This window comes from Balaenoptera acutorostrata, chromosome 11 (assembly GCF_949987535.1).
Source record: "Balaenoptera acutorostrata chromosome 11, mBalAcu1.1, whole genome shotgun sequence".
In the NCBI taxonomy this organism is placed as follows: Eukaryota; Metazoa; Chordata; class Mammalia; order Artiodactyla; family Balaenopteridae; genus Balaenoptera; species Balaenoptera acutorostrata.
The window spans coordinates 43990734-44016642 of record NC_080074.1 but is presented as its reverse complement, the minus strand read 5'-3'; the positions used below and the strand labels follow the sequence as shown (position 1 = coordinate 44016642).

The window sequence follows — 25909 nt, the reverse complement described above, 5'->3', positions numbered from 1 at the left end:
CCATTTTTTAGTTGGATTGTTTATCTTGAGTTTTGAGAGTTCTTTATATATTATAGGTGTAAATCCTTTTATTGATATATAATTTGAAAACATTTTCTCCCATTCTGTATCTTGTCTTTTCATTCTCTTGACAGTGTCTTTCATGAAGCAAATGTTTTAATTATAAAGTCCAACTTATCAATTTTTTTTCTTTTACAAATTGTTCTTTTGTTTTCATGCCTAAGAACACTTCACCTAACCTCAAATATTTTCTCTTATGTTTTCTTCTAATAGTTTTACAGTTTTACATTTAGATCTATGATCTATTTTAAGTTAATTTTTGAACAAGATGTGAGGTTTATGCTGAAGTTCTTTGATTGATTGATTGATTGCACTTGGAAGACCAAGTATTCCATCACCAGTTGTGGAAAACAGTATCCTTTCACCATTGAATCACTTTTGCACTTTTGTCAAAAATCAGTTGAGCTTATTTGTGTGTTCTCTATTCTGTTCCATTGATTTATGAGTCTATCCCTCTACCAGCCCACACTGTTTTGATTAATGTAGCTATATAATAGGCCCTTAATATCAGGTAAAGTGATTCCTCCTACTTTAATTTTAAAATATGGTTTTAAAATGCCTGGCCTTTCCATATAAGTTTTAGAATAAGCTTGTCTTTGTCTATAAAAAGTCTTTCTGGGATTTTGATAGAAAATGCATTAAATCTATAGATCAATCTGGAGAGAATGGACATTGACTATACCGAGTCTGCCAATGCATAAACACAATTTGTTTCTGCATTTTGGGGGAGAAACATTTTGAGTTCTTTTATCAATGTTTTGTGATTTTCAGAATATATATTCTGTACATATTTTGTTAGAGTTATCTCTAAGTGTTTCATTTTTTTTGAGCTGTTGTAAATAGTATTTTTAAACGTTTTGGTTATCTTTCTGTTACTGATTTCTAGTTTGATTCCATTTTAGTCAGAGAACATACTGTATATGGATATCAGTTCTTTTAAATTTTTGAGGTTTGTTTTTTTCACCTAAGATACATTCTACCTTGGTATATATTCTATGGGTGCTTTAAAAAGAATGTATTTCTGCTATTTATGTGTTCCAAAAAATGTTAATTTGATTCTGTAGGTTGATGGTGTTGAACGTCTATATCCCTAATGATTTTCTACCTAGTTATCCTATCAATTTTTAAGAGAAGGATGTTGAAGTTTCTGGCTATAATTGTAGATTTTACTATTTTTCCTTTTAGTTCTGTCAGGTTTTTTTGTTTGTTTGTTTTTGTTTTTTCATGTGTGTTGAAACTCTGTTGTTAGGTGCACATACAATTAGAATTATTATACTTTCTCTTGGTGAATTGACCATTTTGTCAATAAGTGATGTCCCTCTTGGGGCATTGGATGAAGGTAGTCAAAACGTACAAACTTTCAGTTATAAGATAAATAAGTACTGGGATGTAATATACAAGATGATAAATATAATTAACACTGCTATATGTTATATCTGAAAGTTATTAAGAGAGTAAATCCTAAGAGTTCTCATCACAAGGAAAAAAATTTTTCTTTTTTTTTACTTTGTATCTATATGAGATGATGGATATTCCCTAAACTTACTGTGGTAATCATTTCAAGCTGTATATGAGTCAAATCATTATGCTGTATACCTTAAACTTATACAGCATTGTATATCAATTATATCTTAATAAAACTGGACAGAAAAAAATAAATAATGTCCCTCTTTAATCCCAGCAATTTCCTTTACACTGAAGTCTATTTTGTCTATGTAAATATAGGCACTTCAGCTTTCTGTTCATTTATGCTTATTTTTAAACTGCCTATATTTCATATAGACAGCATGTAGTTGGGTCATGTTTTTTAATCCGTTCTGACAATCTCTGTTTTAATTGGTGTGTTTAGACCACTTACATTTAATAAAATTATTACAATGTTTGGATTTAGGTCTGCCATTTTATTTGTTCTCTGTTTTTTCCCTCTATTTTTTATTGCTGTTTCCCTTTTTATGCCTTCTTTTGTGTTATTTAAACATTTTTCAGTGTTTCATTTAATTTGTCTATTTTGGTTTCAACCTATCTCTTTGTATAATTTTTTCAGTTGTTGTCCTAGGGATAACAACATGCATACTTAACTTTTCACAGTCTATTTAGAATCAATATTTTACCTCTTCATTTAGAATGTGGAAACCTTACCACCATATAAATCCCTTTACCTTACCCCATAGTTATTTTACATATTAAATCTACATACATTGAAAATGCCATCAATGTTATACTTTTTGTTTTCAACTCTCAAATATATTTTAAATAATTCAAGAGGAACAGAATAGTCTATCATATTTACCGAGATAGTCTATTATTTTTATCATTTTGTGGCTCTCCCTTCAATTCCTGATAGTGCAGGTTCTCTTCTGGTATCATTTACCCTCAATATGAAGAATGTACTTTAGTAATTCTTTTAGAGAAAGTTTGCTGGCCACAAATTCCCTTAGGATTCCCTCATTTAAAAATATCTATATTTCTTCATTTCTGAAGGTTATTTTTGCTGGATATAGAATTGTTTTCTTGACAGTTCTTTCCTTCCAGCACTTCAAAAATATTGTAGCAGCCACTTCCTTCTGGCCTCTCTGGTTTCTGATGAGAAATCCAGTCATTTAACTCTTTCTTGCTTTATAGGTAATGTTATTTTCCTCTGACTCCTTTCAAGATTTTATTTTATTTTTTTTGTCTTTAACTTTCAGCAGTTTTATTTTAATGTGTCTGAGCATGGATTTCATTGGGCTTATTCTGTTTGATGTGTGCTCAACTTCTTGAATCTGTAGGTTTATATCTTTTTTCTAAACTTCAGAAGTTTTCAGCCATTATTTTCTTATTTTTTTTTTTCACCATCACACTCTTTCTCTTCTCCTTCTGGAACTCTGATGACATGAATATTAGACTTTTTGTTGTCCCACAGTTTCCCTGGGACTCTCTTCATTTTTTAATCTTCATTCTCTCAGATTGGATCATTTCTGTTGATCTATTGTCTTTAAGTTCACAGACTCTTTCCTTTGTCATCTCTATTTTGCTATTGAGTGCTTCTAGTGAGTTGTTTTGGTTTTGCTTTTTTGGTGAGACCCGAAAGCAGAAAACCCAGCCAAGTCATGCTGGGACTCCTGACCACACAAACTGTGAGGTAATAAATGTGTGTCATCCTAAGTTTGTGGTATTTTGTTACACAGCATAGAAAATAAATGATACTGAAAGAAAAAAAAAACTGATACATGATCTATACAAAAAAGACTCAAAGAAAAATAGAAAATGAACAAACAAATGGCAAAATAATACTGCCATCAATTTCCAGAACATCCTGCCATGGAACAGACAGGAAATGAGAACAGATATACCATCTTCAAAATACTCTTAATAAAGAACCTTAAAACAAGAGATCAAAGCAAAGACACAAAGATCAAGGAAGATATGTCAAGATAACAGAAGATAAAACCACTGGCATACCACAGGAAAAACATGGGGAAAGAAAGGTAAAATAATTACAGAAGTAAATATCACATTGAAAACAGCACAAGGAACCAAAAATGCTGGAAAACACAGTAAATGCAAGCAAGGAATTTAAAAGATTAAAGAGAAAAGTATAAATATGCACTGATAATCAGATTTAACACATGAATAATTAGAGGCCCTGAAGAACAGAACCAAAATAATAGAACAGAAAATAAAGCTATAGCTAAATATATAGATATTTAAAGAAATAATTAAAACCTTCAGAAATAGAAATTCTCGAATGTGCATACTATGGAATGTAAACGGGGGTGGCCACTATGGAAAATAGTATGGCGGTTCCTCCAAAATTAAAAATACAACTACCATATGATCCAGCAATTCCACTTCTGGGTATTTATCCAAAGAAAATGAAAACACTAACTAAAAAAGATTAATATACTCGCATGTTTATTGTAGCATTATTTAGAATAGCCAAGATATGGAAACAACCTAAGTGTCCATTAGTGGATAAATGGATAAATAAAATATGACATATATATACATATATATATATATATATATATATACAATGCAATATTATTTGTCCATGAAAAAGAAGGAAATCTTGTCATTTGTGACAACATGGATGGACTTTGAGGGCATTATTCTAAGTGAAACAAGTCAAACAGAGAAAGACACGTACCGTATGGACTCACTTGTAAATGGAATTAAAAACAAACAAACAAACAAACAAACAAGCCAAGCTCATAGATACAGAGAATGGATTTGTGGTTGCCACAGGTGGGTGGATGAAATGGGTGAAGGAGGTCAAAAGTACAAACTTCCACTTCCAGTTATAAAATAAATAAGTCATAGGGATGTAATGCACAGGATGGTGACTAGTTAATAATACTGTATTACATATTTGAAAGTTGCTAAGAGAGTAGCTCCTAAAAGTTCTCATCACAAGAAAAAAAGATTTTGTAACTATGTATAGTGACAGATATAAAATGGACTTATTGTGGTGATCATGTCACAAAATATACAAATATTGAATCATTATGTTGTGCACCTGAAACTAATATAATGTTTTATGTCAATTATACTTCAGTTTTAAATAAAATAAAATAAAAAACCTTGTAAAGAAAAAAAAGTGTATACTATGTGCCAGGAAAATGTGACACAAAGTAGTCACCATCTAGACATCCCCGAGTAAGTTAGAAGAAAAAAAAAAGAATCCTTTAAGCATCTAAGCAAAAATGTAAAATCATTTATTAGAGAGTTTAACAGTCAGTTGAATCAGAAAAACAGCCACTGTAAGTATTCTGACAATACAGTGTTTAGAGTAGGAAATATAACTTATATGAATGCTCTAGGGTAGTGAAGATCAGAGAAGTTGCCATGAAAAAAGCAGAGGAAGCATCGTCAAAAGGTCAGGGAAGCAGACACTGAAGACCTCTTAGCCTGGAGGACCAAATAGGTGGTTCTCAAAAGCTTACCAGGAAATTGCTGCAATTCTCAGGAATCTTTGAGAAAGCTCCCACAAACTGCCTCAGTGTTCAGCAGCAAAGAAAATAGTCTTCCATTCTACCAAAGAGGTAACTGTGAATCTCACATCCATTGAATTCTCTGGCCAACAACCACCTCTGAAGAATAATGGTCTTCTTTTAAATAATCCAAATTTCACTAGCAGTCCTGTGTTTGGCAAACTCTAACCTAAAGCTATACAGAGAAAGGAATTCACAGAAAGATAGTTAGGTCCATTTTCAGCTCTACAATACAAAATCGACTTTACACTGGTATGATAGTAATGCCACATTGGCAATTGACAGTCCTGCATAGAAGAGAAAAATTCAGGCTGGCCTCAAACTTCTCTACAATAACAATCAATGCTAAGAGTCAGCAGAGTGATGCCTATATTGTCCTTAATACAAGAAATGTCAACCAAGAATTTATAAACAGCCCAAACTTATTATTCACATATAAGCAATTAGACCAACATTGTGGATGCATTCAGTAACTTGTGGTATATAGTTCTCATGAGCACTTCTTCAATAAACTACTAGAAGATGACTTTCACCAAAAAGATAAATGGAAAAGCAAAAAGCTGCACTGAAAGAACTGTCCTTAAGCATTGAATCTTAACTGATAGACAAAGACTAAAACAAACCTGAAGGTTATAATTATAAAACAAACTGTACAGGTAATAAATTCTGGTTTTATATATATATATATATATATATATATATATATATATATATATATATATATATATATATATATATATATATATATATGTATATATATATACAGAGAGAGAGAGAGTACACACATAATATATAATATACATAAAATTCATAAAACTTGGGAGGAGAAGAGAGAGGAAGAAAAAATGTGTGCTTAATTTCATGACCTTTTATAGCCAGAGGCCAAAAGATATTATTTAAAGCTGATAAATCAAACAATAGAGATGTAAGTAAATTTAAATGTATTTAAATATGTAATCAAGTACAAAAGTAAAGGAAGAATGTAATGAATGAAATTTAGTGATGAGAACTGAAGATGAAAAGAAGAAACGTACTAATTACATCATTGCTCATACTAAGCAATAAATGGGTATAGATACACAGAATGAAGTAGAGAAAATACAGACTGTATGGTAAAAGATTTTTTTTAAGGAGCTCTGAAATAGAAATTATTTCGTAAAATATGAAGTAATAAATAGCCAAGCACAAAAGGCTAAAATAACTTCAAAGATGCACCAGAAGTTCATTTCATCTCCAAGGTGCCTGAGGAGTGATTTCTAAATTTTCCTCTAAGGGTACCATCATTGCAAGACAAAGCCCTGGTTGACATTGGGCTCTCTATGGGTGAGACTGCATTTATTCTCCCACTCTCCTTTCTAGTGGAATCTGGGAATGATTGTTTGACCTTCTCTGCCCAGGTAAGCAGAGGAAGGGAACTTTATTTCCTGAAAAGTATGATAGCATTGGGCTAGATAGCAAAAACAAGGAATACCAGGCTCCGTAGTTAACCTTGCCATCTAGGAAATGAAGAGCAACTGAAAGCTTCTGAAAATAAGAATTAAATGAGTAAAGTGAGTAGATTCAGAAAATTAATTTTGCATGATCTTGGGGGGAAGTGGCGAGAAGAGATAAAAATAAGAGATGTTCTAACAAGACATTGTAAATTAACTATACTTCATTTTTTTAAAAAGAGAGATGTAGAATTCTAGAATGTTGAAGATGGAACAATCTTTGAAAGGCAGGAGTGGAGTGGCTTATATAAGTTGACAGGATTTAGAGACAGAATTAGTACTAGAATCCACACCTCTTCCTCCTATACTTCCGTGCTCTTTCTGGCAGACCAGGAGGACTTTTACTAAAAGAAAATATGTTGTACTTTACAATTGGCTACTGGTTGAAAGGAAGACATCAAAGATGAGAGCATGGTGCCTGAAAACTAGAAGAATGATATTATTATTGTTGGGAAACATATCTAATATTCTAGGAAAAGAAGAAATTTTATGTAACATTATGAACCTTCTTTTTCTCTCTAGGTAACGCAGATCGTGACCAAGCCATATGTATGTATTGTTGTCCTTTATTTCTTGAACGATTTCACTACTTTATGTGAAATCCAGCTTTCAATTACTTCTTTATTTACAGATTACCGATTTTGGTATCCAAGATGGGAAGTACCCCGGCCAATTGTGTGTGATCCACTGTGCATACTTATTTTATTTCTGAGAATGCTGTGTTTTTCACTAAGTGCCACAATTGTTTTGATAGTACAGTCTCATTTTCCAAATATATTATTGGAAGAAGAGATGGTTTTTATCCCTGAGGTAACTGGGCCAGCAAAGGAGGAGGAAGAGGTAGAGAAAGAGGAAGAGGAGGAGGAGGAGGAGGAGGAGGAGGGGGAGGGGGAGGGGGAGGAGGAGGAGGGGGAGGGAGAGGAGGAGGGGGAGGAGGAGGAGGAGGGGGAGGGGGAGGAGGAGCAGGAGGAGGAGGGGGAGGAGGAGGAGGAGGACAGGAAAAAAGAGGAAGAGGAAAAGGTGGAGGAGGAGGTGAAGGGGTAAGATTTACCACTATCATAGGACAAAAATGTAATACAAAAAAGGCAAAACAAATAAAATTAAAAACACTGAAAAAAAAAACCCCACTGAGCTTTAACAAAAAACAATATGCACAAACCACAATTGCAACACCTTTTATTCCCTTCTCTTTCCCATATTTATTCAACACATTTAAATTTGAAAAACAAAGAAACAAACAAAAAAAACCATGTATTTTATAGTAAGTACTGTAAGACAAGTTCTTGGACACTAAGAACAAATAAAGATGCAATGACAGAAATACTGAAAAAAGATTTGACCAGTCTAATTAATCTTAAGATTTCACTATGTTATTCTGATAAAGAATGAAATTTCCACTTTCTAAATATGTTTCTATCTCTGTGTTTTAAGTATTTTTAAATGGGTTAAAAAAATTCTTGAGTATTAAATAAGATTATACATGTAAGGTGCTTAGGACCATTCCAAGTTCAGGACAACCATTTGATAACTTTTGATTTTGTTGTTTTTATCATTCCTATCACAGTTGTTATTGGTGGTGATGATGGTGGTGATATTTTCCATGTGTTATCAAGGCTTCTAATACCATTATTTATCTTTGTAGTATATGTGCTTTGGAATGGCTTAAGTGGTATTTGTACATGCTGTTAGGAGACAAATTTATTATTTCTACTTCATGTTCAATATTTCATTAAAGCCTTGCTGTAATTCTTTACTAGGCTATACAATTTGTTGACACTAAGGGCTAATAAATGTCAAAAGTTTAATTATTTGTGATTGAGCAATCTGGCTGCTTCCAAATTTATGTTATAAAATAAAATAAAATATTTTAAATAGTTATTTACTTATAGTTATTCAATATCTATAGTAAAAGTTCATAAATTAGTAATATAAATTAACTACTTACCACTTGTAGTACTAATAAGTGAACTGAGTAAAAATGCATAACATAAGCAAAATACATCAAATGGTATAAACTTGATGTTTATTAACTGTATTATATCAAAAGCCTGCTCTTAAATGGGACAGCATGAGAATTATATAAAAAAACAATGAACTGTCCTCTTGTATTTGATAGTTTCTGGTTTTTTGTTTGTTTTCACTTGCTTTGTTTTGTTTTTCAAGAGCTCTGAGATAGATATAGATATAGATATAGATATAGATATAGATATAGATATATAAAATTTCCATGAAGTCAGCCTCTTTTCTACCCAGCCTCCTGAGATAAAGCCTGAGGTAGAGAAAAGGGCTGGTTCTCTACAGTGATTTTATTTATTATTATTATCTTATATTTGTGTGTCATTTCATAGCTTCCAAAGTGCTTTCACATAATTATTTAATACTCAAAGCCACTCTGTGGAGTTGGTATTGCTTCCACTTTTAAACTGAGAAAACTGATTTTGCATTTGCAAAGTGGTTCAATATAGGACTGAGAACAAATTACTTTCTGAACATTCTGATGCATTTATAAGCATAAATTCCTCACCATACCATGTTCTATTCCCACTGCGACAAACCTTGCTCTGTATCTATAATCTGACTCCTACTCCTCTACATCTACTCTTCTCCATGTTCTCTGGTGATTTCATGGAATATGATTGCTACAGGCCAGTGGTTCTTAACTGGGGGCAATTTTGCCACCTCTCCACCAGTGACATTTGGCAGTGTTTGGGAACATTTTTGATTGCCACAACCAGGAAGGTGCTGCTGTTGTCTAGTGGGTAGAGGTCAGAAATGCTGCTAAACATCCTGAAGTGCACAGGACAGCCCTCACAACAAAGAATGATCTGGTCCAAAATGCCAATAGTGTCATTTTGTTTTTGTGATTCTGTCTCCTTAGTTTGGGTGATGGTCCACTGACCACAGCTGGGCCCAGTCATAGTGTTTGGCTTGGGGATCCAGACAGACATTCGAGGAAGGTCCTCCTTGGTGGCTAAAATTTTAATATGTGAAGCTCTGAGGCTATGTAGCATACCGCATGGAAAGAAAGAATGAAGTCCAAACACAGAGAGAAGCAGTGAAAGACTGTTTGTTGTCTCTGATACCTAGTGTCATCCCAACATTTCACATGAACTGTTTTGTTTTGATTTTTCAGAATATATCCTAATTCCATCCAGTAAGTTTTCCTCTTTTCTTAGGTTATTTTGCATTTAATTCCTCTGATTCAACTGAAGGACATTCGTACTACAAATTTATTTTAACTAAAATTTTCATTATTCTGAAACAGCATGAACAAAAACTCAACTTACAGATGTTCTTCATATCATCATGTGGTCAAAGGAACAGTTTCTTCTTAAGTTTTATTTCCCAAATCTTTGTTTTTGGTATCATCTCTAGCTCTCCTAGAACCACATACCCTATGTGCTTAGAATACTTGTTTTTTTCTTTATTACACAAGTCACAGGTGGACTCCTTCAGCTAGATCAAGGGATTATTTGTATGAATCCCAGAGGTGTCTGGGAAAATTTTTCCATGGCACTGAGTTCAGGAATGTACTTTAACCAGGATTTTCTAGCATAGATAGGCTGGGGTGATAGATGAGCATTTGCTTAATTCCTTAAAGTACTGTGTATTCTATTCTGCATTGTATAACTGAGAATATAGAAATGCTCCTGGCCCTGGTAAGGTGATCTCCAGAAAGTGTCTATACTACATTATGTGCAGGTTCGCCCCGGTATATGACTAGGCCAGAAGAAGACAGATATGTTTCTAGTCCTTCAGTCATTTACATTTTAACCTCTGCAACCATACATCTGCTGATGAGGTGTAGTACTAGGAAGTTTGCACTCTTTGGTGCTGGAGAATGTTGCTACTCTCTGCCATATATCCTGACATCCTTTTGTGTCCTTTACATGAGTAAAAACTGTTTGATGTTCTCAAGTGTTTATGCCTTGTTTATCCATCAATCCACTTACATTGTTATTGTAGCAGTTGTGCAGAATGGAAATGACACAAAGACTCCATATCCAATATGGATAAATCTCTGTAGGGAAAACTTTCGGATAATAAAGGGGACAGAGATGATACCATGTGATACCATGTTGGTTTTCTATTTGCCTTTGATTTAGCTAAGGGCTGGAAAAAAAGAGTGTGAAAGAATCAGTATACTTTGTCAATAAATATTGACAAAATGTTAGTGATCCAATGCTATCTTGAGTCCTCCATTTAAATGGTCAAAGATCAAGTTTGTTATTCCTTAAAACCAGATAAAAGTGAAGATAGTTGGGTTTGCTATAGGTTCCTCAGTCTCCCTTAGCAATGGACTACAGTGCTGTGTGGTAATAGACACTACACAAAGGGAGTCTGGGGAAGAGCAGGACGTTTACAAGGAACAACACACAGCAATGGGGGGAGGAACTACAGTCACAGGGCTTGATGACTCTAGACGTGGTAGGACCTGCAATTATTTATTATAACCATGAACCCTCTTCTAGATCATTCAACATAATGTTGCTGGGAAACCAGGTTAGTCAGCTGCAGGGGGCTGGGATGAAGTGAGGGGGCACTGGACAATACCTTTCTTTGCCTTCCTTAGCAGAAATTCAACATTTTTGTCCTGAAAGAGGAAATTGCCAAAAGCACATGCCCACTTAAATTCAAAGTACCACCTGAGTGAAGGAAATATGATTATGGGCACCTAAAAATATGTAAAATCTAGGACTTCCCTGGTGGTCCAGTGGTTAAGATGCTACACTCCCAATGCAGGGGGCATGGGTTCAATCCCTGGTCAGGGAACTAAGTTCCCGCATGACGCACAACACAGCCAAAATAATAATAATAATAAAATAAAAATATTTAAAATTTGAGGAGTACTAATGATATTCCCCTCATTAAACAGACTTTATAGACCTTATCATTAGAGAAAACTATAATCACTGACCTTCTGACTCACTCAAGTTGGGACAGTGCAGTGTGGTGACAAACCTGTGCAATAATTCATGTGAGTTCATGTGAGTAGGTAACTCTGCTGCTGCATTAGGAGAGAGTAAGGAAGGGTTCATTGAATGGAAACCTTGGAGTAGTCAAAGCTGAAAAACACAGGAAAGTTTTAACAATACAGACTTCCTTGGGGCACAATAGGAAATTGTACTTCTGGCTGAAAGCAGAGAGAGTGCTACAGGAAAGAACAATGGGCTTTGAGACCAAACCATCCTTGATCCAGCTACTCATCGTTTTCCCTTTGAAGTACAATCATAGACATTCTACAGAGCACACGCAAGACTACAGTTGACCCGTGTATAACACAGGTTTGAACTGCCCTGGTCCACGTATCTGTGGATATTTTTCAGTAATAAATAATACAGTACTACATGGTCCATGTTTGGTTGAATCTGCTGATGCAGAGCCATGGATACACATGGCTGACTATAAATTATACATGGATTAACCCCCACGTTGTCATGTAAGCTACTAATGAGGGACTCCAATAATTTTAACATCAAAGATTCCAAGAAGAACCTGGGCATTGTCAGAAAAGCATTTAAACAAACAAACAAAAAAAGAAACAAGCAGTTCATCAAAGAGAATTGATTAAATGGAAATGATATATTCAGAAACATGTCTACAAATAAGAGGAAGTCACTTTCCAGGGGCCAAGACTGTCCTTGTGAGAGGATTTACTTCTGACATTGAAGGCTTGTACTACACCGTGTGAGTTTCTGTATTCAGAAAAAAAAAAAAAAGTGAGGGAACTTAGTTTATGGATGGCAATGCTTGGTTAATGGAGAGGATTTGTGTCTAAAGAATACCAGCTAACTGAAAATTTCTAGTAAAAGGAAGAAAGATGGGGTACATCAGCAAAATGGACAGAGATATATACAGTGTGGCTAGCATAAACCCCCTCTGAGATAACCAGATGAGATAGATGATAGATAGATAGATGATAGATAGATAGATAGATAGATAGATAGATAGATAGATAGATAGATAGATATAGATGATAGACAGATATATTTATGTATACATATAATGACTCAGTCAATGACCAGTGGTCTAACCACTTGTTTTGGCAAGTGGGATACAGGGAATCAGACTTTAAAATAACCTCATTTGGATGCTGGACTTAACAAGAAAAAGCCATGAGCTTTATCTAAAAATACAGATTAGTCATGTTGATGCCCGTCAGTCGCATTTAGAGGAGAAATCTGCTCGTGATTGAGATAAGATATATATGTTCGTGTAAGCTTTGGCAGTGTTAGTTTCCTGAGATGGGTGTGCTCAGGGCTGTAAGCTATGTTTCAATGGACACATCTCCAGAAATTGCTCTTCTTCCTTGGGATTGTCCAACTTCTAAACAGTCAAAGACATGTTTATATTTCAGTCAGTAAACAGGTCCCAAGGTTACATGGTTTATCACCCATGGGAGCAACAAGTTATACATAGGTTTTCTCTGGTATTGACAATTTTTTTGGTTTTGACTTTGTGACTGAGGCCTTGACAAAGACAAAAAAGGCTAAAAGACAAGACTATACACAAATACAGACCCAAACTTAGATATCATCAGATCAGGAAGTAGCATTTTATAGCACAAACAGTATAAGAAAGGAAGGACAGGGAGTTTCCTGGTGGCCTAGGGGCTAGGATTTGGCACTTTCACTGCAGAGGCCCAGGTTTGATCCCTGGTCAAGAAACTATACCACATGCTTCATGGCACAGCCAAAAATATAAAAAGAAAAAAAAAAAAAAAAGAGAAAGGAAGAACAAGGAAATACAATGGTGAAGTAATCCTCTCAACAATTCATATCAAACACAAAGTGGAGGAATAAGTAAAAATTTAAATGGGCACTTCAAGCAATTACTAGCCAAAATAGGAGGAGTGATAGAGCATTAAGTAATGTTCCAGATTAAAAGAATGTGTTTCAATTCACGTTGAAGGATGATAAAGGTAGATCACCAGTTGAATTGTTTCTAAGAGATGGAGTTGACAATGAGGGGATAGAGATGAAAGATGTAACTCATATCATAATTACCCAGGTAAGTTTTTAGACAATTGTTATTCCAGTCATTATATTAAGAGCAGAGATTCAGTTATATGTCTCCAAGATAGAAACATTAGAATTCCAGTAATCTGTGACTTGTTATGCAAATGTGACTACTAGGATTTCATTAATAAGAGTGATAGGCTGGATCAGCCCTGTCTCTCATAACTAAGGCAGATATCATTCTCACAGAGTCTCCCTACCCAGGGGAAGGGAAACTCCGTGGAGTTTGGAATGTAGGTTGGAATGAAGAGAGGAGAGAGTTTGGTCATACCATATTTGCTGTTCAACATTTGGAGTATTTCTCAAGTATATCTCCTCCAATAGGGCAAAGGAAAGATGCAGATGGAGAATCAGGCAACACTAAATTGGCATTTTAAAGAAGTAGAGAACAAGAGAAAGTGCCCTAAGCATTCTTACTCTGTATGTCCGCACCCCTTAAGGAAGGATCTTGAGAGAAGACTCCAGCGCTGATTCAATAACTCTGAGTCTATTGCTATGGACTTGGACAAAAGGCAATCCCTGTATGGGCAATAATGAGTGAACATTGTGAATGTGTCAATTCCTAGTGCAATAGTGTAATTTGGAAATAGAAGTGGGAATAATAGTTTATTTAATCAGTGTTGAGACTTTTCCCCTAAGAACCCAGGGGGAAAATTCCCTGACAAAATAGCCAGCCAGACCATGAACAGAAATGCAAAGCAGATACTATGTTTTAGAATACATCAAGGTATTGAAATGTATGCCAAGTTCCTAAATACAATGGAGAGGATTAGAAAGTGGCTTACATTATATAAATGACTACATTTTGTGCATAAAGCAAAATAACATTGCTTTTGTAGATGGTTTCTAAATCCTGTATAAAAAGTATAGTCTTGGCATAACATGGTGCAATGATAATTGGTTTAGAGGCCATGAATCAGAATAAAAAAGAAAACTGATTTTTTATGAATCAGAGATATAATAAAGAAAAAAAACAGTAAAATGGGAGCCCATGAAGAGTATCTGTTTCTGGATCTTGGTCAAGAGTTAGAGCTGCAGAAGCTTTGTGAACATGGACAATCTAAACTTAGAAAGTTTTCAGACAGTAGGGTTATGGACAGCTAATCCTTTTAGATAGTCGGAAGAACTATTGATAATGCCAGGAGATCAAATGTCCATAGTTGGGGACAATGGCTGGGGATTCTGGGATCACAATTTAAGGGAGAACAAATCCTGGCTCACTTTGGGTCAACAGTGACATAGCAGGCCATTAGTGGACCTTGTGAAGTGAGATATACCCCAAGAGAATGGCTCTCAGGCCCATCCTATTTTCCCACTGGTGAGACTAGGCTTACTGCCTGATAATGCCCCTATTGGGAGACAAGTCTCAATGTACCATGTGTTCTTGTCTCATATTAATAAGATATATCTAAATACTATTTAATGGCTGCAAAAGTGTCTACTATGTGAATGCTCTCTACATCACCTGCCTCCTTTTATTGGGTGTTTGTGTTCTTTCTAACACATTACACGAACAATAGAGGCTATTGATTTTCCTGCTCCAAAGGAGATTCCCTACTATTTGAGTTCAGTTCTAACTTGATGGGGACATGGGAGAAATTTCTTCCTTTATGCCCCATCTCCACATAAGTCCTGTAAAGAGGGGATAACAAAGTCCAGGACTGTTCAATTGTAAGTTTTCCACAAGTGACCAGTTGATAGGAAAAGAGAGCAGGGACAACGTGTCCTAAGTCCCTTCTGCTTTGCTCACTGGTCTCCTCCAGACCTTCCCCCAACTCTGTTTTGTTTTGATTTGGCACCCTGGTTGTTCCCCTCTCTAACCCAGGGCTTATATCTAGGGCTGACTTAGCCAGTAGGCACAGTAGGCAAGGGCCTAGGGCCAATTACACTTTCAGGGACCCATGAAAATGTTTTAATTTTAATTTATTTTAAAATCAGAAGAAAATTGATATGATAATAATAATAAACATATAATGACACATCCAACCTAGATTATATTCACCTTTATACCAACACAGTTATAAAATATAATTTTCAATATTTTTTATGACGGAGGGCCTACGAAGGTAAAAGAGCTTAGGGACCAGCCCTGCTTAGATCTAGCACCGAGGTTGGTAATTTCTTTGAGTCTTCGGTGTGAGTTTGGGACATAAAATTATCCCTTGAGATACATGTGAGAGAAAATAGGGAGAAACAATTAGATAAATATTTTGAGATCAAGCCCTGCCACAAACACACATATCTGAGCACTTGTCCAATTATTTCCTTGGGATAAATTAACTGGGATATCGAGAAATACAAATGCTGAAGATATTTGATTTGTTTTACCACGGTAACTGTTCACAAAATGTTAACAATTTATACTCCTATAATTAGTGGCTGAGAGTACCTGTTTTTCACCTCTCGTCCAATGTAGAATGCTATCATTGTTTTTACTGTCTGTAAATCTGATTGATTACAAATGCTATCTTCATATTTTAATTTATTTTTTAAATACTACTGAGGTAGTACTTTTTTTTCCCTTAGGCTTATTGACCATTTCAGTTTTTCTATTGTTTGTCTGGATTTCTTACCCATTCCTCAGCTGGAGTTTTTATCGTTTTCTTATTGATAAATAAGACTATATTTAAGAATGATAACCATGCTATATCACATGGGTAGCAATATCTGTCCACAGTTTGTTACTTGCCTTTATATTTGTCTGTGGTGCTGTTTTAAATCTCACTGTCAATAACCCCAGGCCTATATTCTTATATCTCACAAAGAAAGAGGGGCAATCTGCCTTACCAGCTCCAGCCCCAAACTCAAGAAGTACTGATTGGCTTAGCTTGGATCATGTTCTCATTCCTGAACTAATCACCATACCCAGAGAATGCAGAGAGAGACCAAGCAAGACTCTGATTGGCCCAATCTAGGCTCTGTGCATATTCCAGTACATGGAGATGGAGGAGCAGGGCATCATGATAGACAGTCAAACCCTGGCTACACAGAGGTAGTAGATGGGAGGGTTCTGTATACAGAAACCACAAACACCATAGTTACTACAATTAATTGCAGCAATGTGCCACTGCAGTTTTTCCCAAATTGATTGTTGCCTTGAAATCACTTCTTGAATAATCAGTTAATCCCCAGATATGTTAGGCACATACCAAGACCAAAACAAATTTGCACTGCAATTCTGGCAAAATACAATTTTGAATTCGAAATTTCTGCAGTTGAAAATGCTGAATTTAAAAATTTAAACAGACTTCTTTACTAGATACTACAAGAATTCTCAGAGACTTAGGCAAAATGTGAATTAGGAATTTCTAAAGTGTGTGTAGGAGTAGAAAATAACACAACATTGTAAAGCAACTATACTCCAATAAAATTTTTTTTAAAAATAACACATCATAAAAAAATAAAAATAAAAAATAAATAAAGTGTGTTTAGAATATGAAGAGCTTTTCACCCTTCTTACCATTAAGTACTTTCTCACATATCTGCTCTGTTTTCAAGAGAATATAGTTTGATAAAATGCTACCATATATTAAATTCTTATAAACACTTGCATTTAGTTTTGAACTTTTAATTTTATTCCACTGATTTGTCTAGTTAGGTTAATGGTAAGAAATGGATTATACTGAGATGATGGTTAATTGTATGTGTCAGCTTTACTGGGCCGGGATGCCCAGATAGCAGGTGAAACATTATTTCTGGGTATGTCTTTGAGGGTATGTCCAGAAGACATGAGCATTTGAATCAGTAGACTGAGTAAAAAAGATCCCGTCACCAATGTGGGTGAGCATTATCCAATTTGCTGAGGGCTCCAATAGAACAAAAAGTTAGAGGAAAGGTAAATTAGCTTTCTGCTTGAGCGGGGTCTTCCATCCTCTCCCGCCCTCAGACATCAGCACTCCAGGTGCTTAGGCCTTCAGACTCAGATTCGGACTTAAAACCATTGGCTCCCCTAGTTCTCAGGCCTTCAGGTTTGAACTAAGACTGTACTGCCAGCTTTCCTGAGTCTCCAGCTTGCAGATGGCAAATCATGAGACTTCTCAACCTCTGTAATCATGTGAGCCTATCCCTCATAGTGGATCCCTTTCTACATATCTATATATGTCCTGTTGGTTGTGTTTCTCTGGAGAAGCATAATACAACTGAGATGCTGTTAACCAAGAGACCTAGTAGTATCATGGCTATCTCACTTCCCTCCATTCCTCAACACACACTCCCTAGCTGAGTGAGAATTATGGAAGGCAATGTAACTCTTTACTGTTAGCAAAGACTTTGTCCCCAAGCTCCCACTAAAGAACCATAGTGAGCTTGATTAAGCTATGTCCAACTATGGCCTGTGCACTCTCTCTCCCCAATACCTATCCCTGGATCTCAGGATTTAGCATTGAGTAGAACTGAAAGCCATACCAGAGGAAACAGAGCAAATGAATTTAGCACATGTATATCCCAGGCATATCTTAAGTGAGTAAAGACGGAAGTACTACAGACTCCAGAAGGAGATGTCCCCAAGCATGGAAGAAAAATAGTGAAGAGATCACACCCATGTTTATTATGACTTTTTTTCCTTTGAATGCTCCATTCCAAATAACATGGCCCAGCCAGTGCAAAATGACATATGACTAATGAAGTTTATTTTTTTCTAATTTTTATTGGAGTATAGTTGCTTTACAATGTTGTATTAATTTCTACTGTACAGCAAAGTGAATCAGCTATACATATACATATATCCCCTCTTTTTTGGATTTCCTTCCCATTTAGATCACCACAGAGCATTGAGTAGAGTTCCCTGTGCTATATAGTAGGTTCTCATTGGTTATCTATTTTATAGATGGTATCAATAGTGTATATATGTGAATCCCAATCTCCCAATTTATCCCACCCCCCTTTCCCCCTTGGTATTCATATGTTTGTTCTCTATGTCTGTGTCTCTATTTCTGCTTTGTAAATAAGATCATCTATACCAATTTTTTCAGATTCCACATATATGCGTTAATATACAATATTTGTTTTTTTCTTTCCTACTTACTTCAGTATGACAATATTACTCAGTATGACAATCTCTAGGTCCATCCATGTCTCTACAAATGACCCACTTTCGTTCTTTTTTATGGCCGAGTAATATTCCATTGTATATATGTACCACATCTTCTTTATCCATTCTTCTGTTGATGGACATTTAGGTTGTTTCCATGTCCTGGCTATTGTAAATACTGCAATGAACATTGGGGTGCATGTGTCTTTTTGAATTATGGTTTTCTCTGGGTATATGCCCAGTAGTGGGATTGCTGGGTCACATGCTAGTTCTATTTTTAGTTTTTTAAGTAACCTCCATACTGTTCTCCATAGTGGCTGTATCAATTTACATTCCCACCAACAGTGTAAGAGGGTTCCCTTTTCTCCACATCCTCTCCAACATTTATTGTTTGTAGATTTTTTTTCTTTTTTTTTTTTAATTATTTTTTTTTATTCTTTAAAGCAAGATTTATTACTAGAGATATTTCATAATATTAAAGAGCCAATTTAACAAAACAATATAAAAATTTTATATCTGTACACAGCTAATAACATAGCCTCAAGATAATAAAACATAAACTGAGAAAAAAAAGAGAAATAATCAAATCCATACTCATAGTGGAAAATTTAACATACCTCTTTCAGTTACTGAAAGAAAAAACAGGCAAAAATTCAGTAGATATAAAAGACCTGAACAACATAATTAATGAACTTGAGCCAACAAAAATATGTAGAGCACTGTAACCAACAACTTCCGGGTACATATTCTTTTCAAGAGCACACGGAATGATTACAGAAATAAACCACATGCTGTGCAATAAAGCAAGTCTCAACAAATTTGAAAGGACTATCATGGTACAGATATATTCTTTGACCATGATGAAATAAGCTAGAAATCAATAACAACATAACTAAGAAATCAGCTAAATGTTTAGAAATTAAGATATAGCTTTCTAAAACTATGCTTGGTTACTAATCATTGCTCCTGGGAGATCATTTGGGGCCTCCTTTGGTTCCCTCTTGTGATACCAGAACTGTTAATAGATAAACTGAGACATAGTAAACATTTTAAGAGGTTATTGGAGCAAAAATCAATTTGAATCAGGTAGTACCAAACCAGGAGTGTTTAGGAGTGCTCCTGGTATCAGGTGTTATGTTTAAGTCTTTAATCCACTTCGAGTTAATTTTTTTTTTTTTAACATCTTTATTGAAGTATAATTGCCTTACAATAGTGTGTTAGCTTCTGCTTTATAACAAAGTGAATCAGTTATACATATACAATATGTTCCCATTTCTCTTCCCTCTAGCATCTCCCTCCCTCCCACCCTCCCCATCCCACCCCTCTAGGTGGTCACAAAGCACCGAGCTGATCTCCCTGTGCTATGCGGCTGCTTCCCACTAGTTATCTATTTTACATTTGGTAGTGTATATATGTCCATGACACTCTCTTACCCTGTCACATCTCACCCCACCCCCTCCCCATATCCTCAAGTCCATTCTCTAGTAGGTCTGTGTCTTTATTCCCATCTTGCCACTAGGTTCTTCATGGTCTTTTTTTTTTTTTTTTCCCCTTAGATTCCGTATATATGTGTTAGCATACTGTATTTGTTTTTCTCTTTCTGACTTACTTCACTCTGTATGACAGACTCTAACTCCATCCACCTCATTACAAATACCTCCATTTCATTTCTTTTGATGGCTGAGTAATATTCCATTGTATATATGTGCCACATCTTCTTTATCCATTCATCTGTCGATGGACATTTAGGTTGCTTCCATGTCCTGGCTATTGTAAATAGAGCTGCAATGAACATTTTGGTACATGACTCTTTTTGACCTATGGTTTTCTCAGGGTATATGCCCAGTAGTGGAATTGCTGGGTCGTATGGTAGTTCTATTTGTAGTTTTTTAAGGAACCTCCATACTGTTCTCCATAGTGGCTGTATCAATTTACATTCCCACCAACAGTGCAAGAGTGTTCCCTTTCCTCCACACCCTCTCCAGCATTTATTGTTTCTAGATTTTTTGATGATGGCCATTCTGACCAGTGTGAGATGATATCTCATTGTAGTTTTGATTTGCATTTCTCTAACGATTAATGATGTTGAGCATTCTTTCATGTGTCTGTAGGCCATCTGTATATCTTCTTTGGAGAAATGTCTATTTAGATCTTCTGCCCATTTTTGGATTGGGTTGTTCGTTTTTTTGTTATTGAGCTGCATGAGCTGCTTGTAAATCTTGGAGATTAATCCTTTGTCAGTTGCTTCATTTGCAAATATTTTCTCCCATTCTGAGGGTTGTCTTTTGGTCTTGTTTATGGTTTCCTTTGCTGTGCAAAAGCTTTTAAGTTTCATTAGGTCCCATTTGTTTATTTGTGTTCTTATTTCCATTTCTCTGGGAGCTGGGTCAAAAAGAATCTTGCTGTGATGTATGTCATAGAGTGTTCTGCCTATGTTTTCCTCTAAGAGTTTGATAGTGTCTGCCCTTACACTTAGGTCTTTAATCCATTTTGAGTTTATTTTTGTGCATGGTGTCAGGGAGTGTTCTAATTTCATACTTTTACATGTTCCTGTCCAATTTTCCCAGCACCACTTATTGAAGAGGCTGTCTTTTCTCCACTGTATATGCTTGCCTCCTTTATCAAAGATAAGTTGACCATATGTGTGTGGGTTTATCTCTGGGCTTTCTATCCTGTTCCATTGATCTATATTTCTGTTTTTGTGCCAGTACCAAACTGTCTTGATTACTGAAGCTTTGTACTTATTTTTTATTTTTGGCTGTGTTGGCTCTTCATTTCTGTGCGAGGGCTTTCTCTAGTTGTGGCAAGCAGGGGCCACTCTTCATCGCTGTGCACGGGCCTCTCACTATTGTGGCCTCTCTTGTTGCGGAGCACAGGCTTCAGACGCGCAGGCTCAGTAGTTGTGGCTCACGGGCCTAGTTGCTCCACGGCACGTGGGATCCTCCCAGACCAGGGCTCGAACCCGTGTCCCCTGCATTGGCAGGCAGACTCTCAACCATTGTGCCACCAGGGAAGCCCCATTTGTAGATTTTTTGATGATGGCCATTCTGACTGGTGTGAGGTGATACTTCATTGTAGTTTTGATTTACATTTCTCTGATAATTAGTGATGTTGAGCATCTTTTTCATGTTGTTTGTTGGCCATCTGTATGTCTTCTTTGGAGAAATGTCTGTTTAGGTCTTCTTCCCATTTTTTGATGGGGTTGTTTGTTTTTGTAATTTTTTTTAACACCTTTATTGGAGTATAATTGCTTTACAATGATGTGTTAGTTTCTGCTTTATAACAAAGTGAATCAGATATACATATACATATATCCCCATATCTCCTCCCTCTTGTGTCTCCCTCCCACCCTCCCAATCCCACCCCTCTAGGTGGTCACAAGGCACTGAGCTGATCTCCCTGTGCCATGCGGCTGCTTCCCACTAGGTATCTATTTTACATTTGGTAGTGTATGTAAGTCCATGCCATTCTCTCACTTCGTCCCAGCTTACCCTTCCCCCTCCCCGTGTCCTCAAGTCCATTCTCTATGTCTACGTCTTTATTCCTGTCCTGGCCCTAGGTTCTTCATAAACTTTTTTTTTTTAGATTCCATATATGTGTGTTAGTGTATGGTATTTGTTTTTCTCTTTCTGACTTACTTCACTCTGTATGACAGACTCTAGGTCCACCCACCTCACTACAAATAACTCAATTTTGTTTCTTCTTATGGCTGAGTAATATTCCATTGTATATATGTGCCACATCTTCTTTATCCATTCATCTGTCGATGGACACTTAGGTTGCTTCCATGTCCTGGCTATTGTAGATAGAGCTGCAATGAACATTGTGGTACATGAGTTTTTTTGAATTATGGTTTTCTCAGGGTATATGCCCAGTAGTGCGATTGCTGGGTCCTATGGTAGTTCTATTTTTAGTTTTTTAAGGAACCTCCATACTGTTCTCCATAGTGGCTGTATCAGTTTACATTCCCACCAACAGTACAAGGGGGTTCCCTTTTCTCCTCACCCTCTCCAGCATTTGTTTGTAGATTTTTTGATGATGGCCATTTTGACTGGTGTGAGGTGATACCTCATTGTAGTTTTGATTTGCATTTCTCTAACGATTAGTGATGTTGAGCATTCTTTCATGTGTTCGTTGGCCATCTGTATGTCTTCTTTGGAGAAATGTCTATTTAGGTCTTCTGCCCATTTTTGGATTGGGTTGTTTGTTTTTTTGATATTGAGCTGCATGAGCTGTTTATATATTTTGGAGATTAGTCCTTTGTCAGTTGCTTCATTTGCAAACAGATAGAGAGATATACCATGTTCTTGGATTGGAAGAATCAATATTGTGAAAATGACTATACTACCCAAAGCAATCTACAGATTCAATGCAATCCCTATCAAATTGCCAATGGTATTTCTCACAGAACTAGAAAAAAAATTTTTACAATTTGTATGGAAACACAAAAGACCTCGAATAACAAAAGCAATCTTGAGAAAGAAAAAAAAAAAAACGGAGCTGGAGGAATCAGGCTCCCTGACTTCAGACTATACTACAAAGCTACAGTAGTCAAGACAGTATGGTACCAGCACAAAAACAGAAATATAACCAATGGTACAGGATAGAAAGCCTAGAGATAAACCCACCACAGATTAAAGCCCTAATCTATGACAAAGGAGGCCAGAATATATGATAGAGCAAAGACAGCCTCTTCAATAAGTGGTGCTGGGAAAACTGGACAGCTACATGTAAAAGAATGAAATTAGAACACTCCCTAAAACCATACACAAAAATAAACTCAAAATGGATTAAAGACCTAAATGTAAGGCCAGACACTATAAAACTCTTAGAGGACAACTTAGGCAGAACACTCTTTGACATAAATAGCAGCAAGATCTTTTTTGACCCACCTCCTAGAGTAATGAGAATAAGAACAAAAATAAACAAATGAGAGCTAATTAAACTTGAAAGCTTTTGCACAGTAAAGGAAACCATAAACAAGATGAAAAGACAACCCTCAGAATGGGAGAAAATATTTGCAAATGATTAATGAAGTTTAATAGTCCTGCTTGGGGTGGAGTAAAAGGACTAGAATGAATATGAAAAGTTTGAGGCCAATTTGTTCATTCTTACACTGGTAAGATTCTTATTCTTATAGTAATCTAGTACATTTTCTCATCTTTCTCGGAGGAATGTCTCCTTATCCTTTCCTTTTTCAAAATTTTTTTGCTATTCCCAATCTTCTGAATTGGGATTATTTTGTCAAGTTACAAAGAAATCATTAGTATCTTTAATTGGGATTATTATAATTGTGATTGTATTCAATTTATATTATACATTAGTGCAATTGACACTTCTCAGTGTAGTTTTCCAATTCAAGATATTAGTTCCATATTTATCCAATGTATTTTTGTACTGTCACTCATTTCTTAGTTGCTTTTCTCTAGGGGACACTATTTTTGCTCTGTCTCTTGGCTCCTTTTCTTCCACTCTTTTTTCTATTTCTTCCCTGAGGCCTTCTTCCCCACATTCCTTGCTTTTTCCTCAACTCCTGCTGTCATGATACATTACTGTATTATAACCAGGTAATAGAAGTGTATGTATATATTTGAGTCCAGCTTAATAGTTTTATAATTTATGCAAAATTATTAGGACTTAAATAAAAGTTAATGGTCTCAATTAATAGTTCATTTAATGTCAAAGGGACTTTTGCATAAACATTATTCTGTACCTATTTTAATGCTAAATTTATTATTTATATTCTAATAAAAAATTATGACCATTAATTTTATTAAACTTGTATTAAATATTTACCTCTCCTTATAAAATAGATTATAATTGCAGCTTTAGAATGAGGTGTTCTATTGAACTATTTATATAACTTAAAAGCAAGACAAAAATAGTATTTTTGTAAATATAATAACTTAAAAACTTTGTCCTATTCTAAAATCTCAGTACTCTGTGTTTATTTATTTCTTTACTATTTCTACTTCTGATTCCCTTAGAGAGGTATAATAATGTTTATGTTGCTACCCTTCCAGGATGACACCCAAGAAAACTTTCCTCTAAGCAGGTTCTATCTTATTATTGTCCTCTCAAGTTCTGGAGCTCAAGAGTTAACATCCGGTCTTCCCTGGTGGCACAGTGGTTAAGAATCCGCCTGCCAATGCAGGGGACACAGGTTTGAGCCCTGGTCCGGGAAGATCCCACATGCCACGGATCAGCTAAGCCCATGCGCCACAACTACTGAGCCTGCTCTCTAGAGCCTGTGAGCCACAACTACTGAAGCCCGCACCCCTAGAGCCCATGCTCTGCAACAAGAGAAGCCACCGCAATGAGAAGCCCGCGCACCACAATGAAGAGTAACCCCCGCTCGCCGCAACTAGAGAAAAGCCTGAGCGCAGCAACGAAGACCCAATGCAGCCAAAAATAAATAAATAAATATTTTAAAAATAAAAAAAAATAAAAAGAATTAACATCCCTCAAATCTGGGTTGAATGCCATGTCAGCTTCCTGGGGCTACGGTAACAAACTACCACAAACTGGGTGGCTTAAAACAAGAGAAATTTATTCTCTCACATTTTTGGAGGTTAGAAGTTCAAAATTAAGGTGTAGGCTGGGCTGTCCTCCCATTGAAGCGTCAAAGAGATTAAGCTTCCTTCCCTCTTCCAGCTGCTAGTAGCCCAAGGTATTCCTTACCTTGTGGCAGCATGATTCCAGTCTCTGCCTCTGTCTTCACATGGTCTTATGTCTCTTTGCCTCTGTGTCTTCACATGGAATTCTCTTCTCTGTATCTCTTCTCCACTTCTTATAAGGACATTAGTCATATTGGATTACAGTCCATCCTAACAACCTCATTTTAACTTGATTACATCTGTAAGGACCCCATTTCTAAATGTCATTCTGAGCTTCATGGGGTTAGGGCTTCCACATATCTTTTGAAGGGGCTCAATCCAATCCATAATACGTGCCTTGACTGGGGATGCTGATATTTCTCTGAATAACTTCTGTTAAAGTAGCTTTTATCTTTCAGCCTCCTACACAAAGCAGAAACTAGCTATCTCCATCGTATCCCCAGTCTGATATAGGCGCCATCCCTTCCTTTCTTTTTCTTCTTCATACTTAGAATGTGGATGTGAAACTGTAGATGGAGCACCTGTCTTGTGACCATGAGATAAGAAGCATGAGTGGAAAAGCCACATGCTAAAGATGATTAAGCAGAAAAATAGGAAGAGCTAGAAACATTGACATCATGTTGCCACTGCACCAGCCCTGGACTCCCCACCTTTGGACTATTATTTTAGAAAAAGTATAGCCCATTGTAGTTAAGCCACAGTAGATGAGTTTTTGTGCAAC

General features: G+C 36.0%; 1 protein-coding gene across 1 annotated transcript in view; it reads left to right on the top strand.

The window, feature by feature from the left end:
- Positions 1–7510, top strand: part of GLIPR1L2 (GLIPR1 like 2) — a gene marked incomplete at its 3' end in the record, with an annotated part of 39472 nt that extends 31962 nt beyond the window's left edge. The window contains exons 5-6 of the mRNA XM_057557414.1: positions 7046–7072; positions 7155–7510. Of these exons, the coding sequence (XP_057413397.1) occupies positions 7046–7072; positions 7155–7510 (383 nt within the window). The remainder of the gene's footprint in view (positions 1–7045; positions 7073–7154) is intronic.
- Between the last annotated feature and the right edge of the window lie 18399 nt (positions 7511–25909).